The sequence below is a fragment of the Pelophylax lessonae genome (genome assembly GCF_965119305.1).
Source record: "Pelophylax lessonae genome assembly, chromosome: 6".
In the NCBI taxonomy this organism is placed as follows: domain Eukaryota; kingdom Metazoa; phylum Chordata; class Amphibia; order Anura; family Ranidae; genus Pelophylax; species Pelophylax lessonae.
The window spans coordinates 7622153-7627085 of NC_138773.1; the positions used below are offsets into that span (position 1 = coordinate 7622153).

The 4933-nt window shown below is 36.1% G+C and overlaps 1 protein-coding gene across 1 annotated transcript; it reads right to left on the reverse strand.

Annotated features, from left to right (window-relative positions):
• Positions 1-2307: 2307 nt before the first annotated feature.
• On the reverse strand, positions 2308-3249 carry LOC309558386 (olfactory receptor 5B12-like; the record flags this gene model as incomplete). Its single annotated transcript, XM_082261461.1, has 1 exon — positions 2308-3249. The coding sequence occupies exon 1, from the start codon at positions 3088-3090 to the stop codon at positions 2308-2310; it is 783 nt and encodes a 260-aa protein (XP_082117587.1). The 5' UTR covers positions 3091-3249.
• Positions 3250-4933: the final 1684 nt, after the last annotated feature.

Consider the following 4933-nt stretch of genomic DNA (forward strand, 5'->3'; position numbering starts at 1 on the left):
CACATTCATATAAGGCTCACCATTTCCGAAATGTCTTGCGGGATAATTTCATAGGTCAGTTGGTGAACGCACCAACAAGAGATAACGCATTACTAGACTTACTGATAACAAACAATACCAACCTGATCATTCATGAATGTGGAAATATGGGGTAACTTAGGAAACAGTGACCACAGATTAATTTGTTTCAGTATAAATCTCAGAAGTAAGAAACACAAGGGTAATACAAGATCACTGAACTCCAAAAGAGCCAACTTCCCTAAACTGCGCTCTTTGCTAGATGATATTAAATGGGATAATATCCTAGGAACAAATAGTACGGAGGAAAAATGGGAGTGCTTTAGGAGCATATTAAATAAAGGTATTGGCCAGTGCATACTAACAGGGAATACATTTAAAAGAGCTAAAATAAATCACGGGTGGCTAAACTTGAACTTGAAAATGCATATGAAAGCAAAATAGAAAGCCTTTAACCAGTTGCTGACCGCCCCCACACAGATTTACTGCGGCAGTGTGGCTCGGCTGCACATAATCATATAGATCTACGTGATTATGTGCACACGGCCTTTGCAGCATGAGCGCGCCGCTGGAGCCACACTCCCTCTGTGAATAGACACAGCAGGAGTCAGATCATGGGAAGAGTGGGCTCGATCGCCGCTGGCCTCCCGCGATCTTCGGGGAAACTGAAAGAAGAGCCGCCTGCCTGTGTTAACAAAGCAGGCGGCTCTCCTGTCAGACAGACACAGTGAGATTGTGAGTCTGAAACACCGATCTCTCTGTGCCTTTCACAGAGCCTTTACCCCCCACAGTTAGCAAGCACATTTAGGAGCACACTTAACCCCTTTATAACCCCCAGTGTTGACCCCTTCCCTGCCAGGGTCATTTATACAGTAACAGTGCATAATATTTAGCACCGATTGTGCGATTGTGCGAAATATCAGTTAAGGGTCCAATTTCTCTGCCATAATGTTGCAGTCCCGCTAAAAATTGCTGATCATTGCCATTACTAATACAAAAAATAAAAAGTCAAAAATTCTATCCCGTAGTTTGTAAACGCTATAACATTTGCGCAAACTAATTAAAATACACTTTTTGGGATTTTTTTTTTACCAAAAAATATGTAGCAGAATACATATTGGCCTAAACTGATAAAACAGCCTAGAACCTCCACATCCAGCATCTTCACCTCCAAGATCTTCTGAAACCAGCCACCCGGACAGCTGCTGCAACAAATCGGTTTGCATAACCAAAGAATTTCTGCACAAACTCTCAAAAACCGTCTCAGGGAAGCTCATCTGCATGCTTGTCGTCCTCATTGGGGTCTCCACCTGACTGCAGTTCGTCCTCGTAACCGAATTGAGTGGGCAAATGCTTACATTCGATGGCATCTGGCACTATGGAGAGGTGTTCTCTTCACAGATGAATCCCGGTTCTCTTAGATCTTTGAGTGCAGCACATTAAAAATGGGGGCAAAAACAAGTGTTGCGTTTATAATTTTGTCCAGTATAGATGAGAACCTTAATGATCACAATATAAAGGGATATAGAATGTACTATTGACATAAACACACGGAAACTTGCACACCATAGGTTGGACTGGATGGACTGGCATATTTTTTCAACCTCACTAACTATGTAAACTTGGTGAACTATGACTGAAAAAAAAGACAGGACCTCGAATAATATCTGTAAGAGGAAGCAAACAAAAGGAGGGTGAATGTTGAGGGAGTTTCTGCTGCTAAGGACCAATTGGAAGGTGGAATAAATACTTTATCCAGTATGATATTCTTCACAGATCTCATCAGCATATATTTAATGCACTGAGCTAGAGATTCATAGCTATTGTAAAGTTTGGTGGGGATAGTAGATACCCCGTCTAGTTCCATTTGTTATTTTAAGCTCTTCAGGGAGCACTTAATTATTAAATACCCTAGCTGAGGGTTTAGAATATAGAGACAGTGTACTTTATCAGACACCTTCTCTACACCCACAGAAAGGGACAGAGAAATATTTCCTTTGAGCCATGCATGCTTTAATAAGTTTAGTATCCAACTGGTTCCATCAAGGTCTGTCTTCCATTAACAAACCTCAGATGATGTGGAGTACCAATAGATGGAAGTATGTTCAGCGCTGTGTGGGGTTTTATATATATATCCCCTACTCCAAAACTAACTTGCAAAATGTTTTTTTTTTTCTTTTTTTCGGAGATAAATCTGAAAGATATTTAAAAGAAAAAAAGCTTTTCACTGAATTTTTAAACCAGTAAAGATTCAAAGGTACTTCTGTTATTCAGAAATTAAGATTTAATTTAGATGGATTTTCTATTACAATGGAATACATCAATCTTCCCAACGACATTGTGAAATGCTGCTCTGAAATCCTGGTTCCTCAGACTGTAAATCAGAGGATTGAGAAGAGGAACAATCGTTGTGTAAAAGACGGACACCAATTTGTCACCTGAAAAATGTTGTTTAGGGCTTGGCCGAAAATAATTAAACATAATGGAGCAGTAAAATATGAAGACCACTGTCAGGTGAGAGGTACATGTAGAGAAAACTTTACCTGTTTTTCCTTTAACTTTCATTTTTAGGACAGTTTTGAAAATATAGACATAGGACAGAAAGGTCAGCATCAGAGACCCGCCTCCGAGGAAGCTACCGAAGATAAAGATGAGCAGAATGTTGATGTAGTTGTCATTGCAGGAGATCTGAAACAGCTGTGGAAGATCACAGAAGAAACTTTCTATAATATTGGATTCACAAAATGTTAAATCTAGGTTGTAAAGTGTGTGAACTAAAGCATGGATAAAGCTGAAAAACCACACAATAGATGCCAACTGTACACAGACTTTCCAATTCATGATCTGTGTGTAATGCAATGGTTGACAAATGGCGGTATATCGATCATAGGACATGACAGCCAACAGAAAAACCTCAGAAGAAATGAAAAATAAAAAGAAGAAAAATTGGGTTATACAAGCCGTTATGGTAATCTTTGTCCTCTTAGTGTGAAGGTCAAATAACATTCGTGGGACGGTGACTGAGGAAGAATTGAGGTCCAAAATGGCCAGATTCCCAAGGAAGAAATACATAGGAACATGGAGGTGAGAGTCGGTGACTATGAGGACAATGATCAGCGAATTCCAGATTAATGTCAGAAGGTAGATGAGAAGGAAGAAGAGAAAGAGAGGGAGCTGAAGAGACGGAATATTAGACAGTCCGGAGAGAAAAAATTCATTGAAATTTGTCTGGTTTCCCAATGCAACAGTGTACATCTTACTTTATGTAAAAGATAATCAAAGGAAATATTCATTAAAAAAAAAAAAAAGAAATTGATTGGCAGATGTCAGTCTATAATATCAAAAAGAGAAGGAATCCTCTAAGAAAATGAAAAGATTTTGACAAAAATTGTATGGACAAAACATGAATGAGTTTCGTGTTGCTATCAACAAAATAAAATGACAGATGTCTTTATCATAGCATAGAATAATTAATCAGAGAATGATATAATTTAGGTTGTTCATCATCAACCAAGTATGAGAGACAAGAAAGAAAGAAAGAAAGAAAGAAAGAAAGAAAGAAAGAAAGAAAGAAAGAAAGAAAGAAAGAAAGAAAGAAAGAAAGAAAGAAAGAAAGAAAGAAAGAAAGAAAGAAGAAAAACAGAAAGAGAGAGAGAGAGAAAAAAAAAACAAAGAAAGATATGAAAGAAAAAGAAAGAGAGAGAGAGAGAGAGAAAGAGAAAGAAAGAGAGAGAATGGGGGAGAGAGAAAGAGAGAAAGAAAGAAAGAAAGAAAGAAAGAAAGAAAGAAAGAAAGAAAGAAAGAAAGAAAGAAAGAAAGAAAGAAAGAAAGAAAGAAAGAAAGAAAGAAAGAAGAAAAACAGAAAGAGAGAGAGAGAGAAAAAAAAACAAAGAAAGATATGAAAGAAAAAGAAAGAGAGAGAGAGAGAGAAAGAGAAAGAAAGAGAGAACGAGAAAAAAGAAAGAAAGAGAGAGAATGGGGGAGAGAGAAAGAGAGAAAGAAAGAAAGAAAGAAAGAAAGAAAGAAAGAAAGAAAGAAAGAAAGAAAGAAAGAAAGAAAGAAAGAAAGAAAGAAAGAAAGAAAGAAAGAAAGAAAGAAAGAAAGAAAAAGAGTCTACAGTGGAAGAGTCAGTTCAGTGGAAGCAGATCTGATATAGAAACGTTTTGTTGAACAGAGAGAGGGTAATATAAAAGAAATCAGAGAATAATATGATCAGAGAATAATATAATTTAGATTGTTCATCATCAACCAAGTATGAGCGACTGGAAAGGAAGAAAGAAAGAAAGAAAGAAAGAAAGAAAGAAAGAAAGAAAGAAAGAAAGAAAGAAAGAAAGAAAGAAAGAAAGAAAGAAAGAAAGAAAGAAAGAAAGAAAGAGAGAGAGAAAGAAGGAGAGAGAAATAAAAGAAAGAGATGAAAGAAAAATAAAAATAAAAGAGAGAAAGAAAGAAAGAAAGAAAGAAAGAAAGAAAGAAAGAAAGAAAGAAAGAAAGAAAGAAAGAAAGAGAGAGAGAGAGAAGGAGAGAGAAATAAAAGAAAGAGATGAAAGAAAAAGAAAAATAAAAGAGAGAAAGAAAGAAAGAAAGAAAGAAAGAAAGAAAGAAATAAAGAAAGAAATAAAGAAAGAAAGAAAGAAAGAAAGAAAGAAAGAAAGAAAGAAAGAAAGAAAAAGAGTCTACAGTGGAAGAGTCCGTTCAGTGGAAGCAGATCTGATATAGAAACGTTTTGTTGAACAGAGAGAGGGTAATATAAAAGAAATCAGAGAATAATATGATCAGAGAATAATATAATTTAGATTGTTCATCATCAACCAAGTATGAAAGACTGGAAAGAAAGAAAGAAAGAAAGAGAGAGAAAGAAAAAGAAGGAGAGAGAAATAAAAGAAAGAGATGAAAGAAAAATAAAAATAAAAATAAA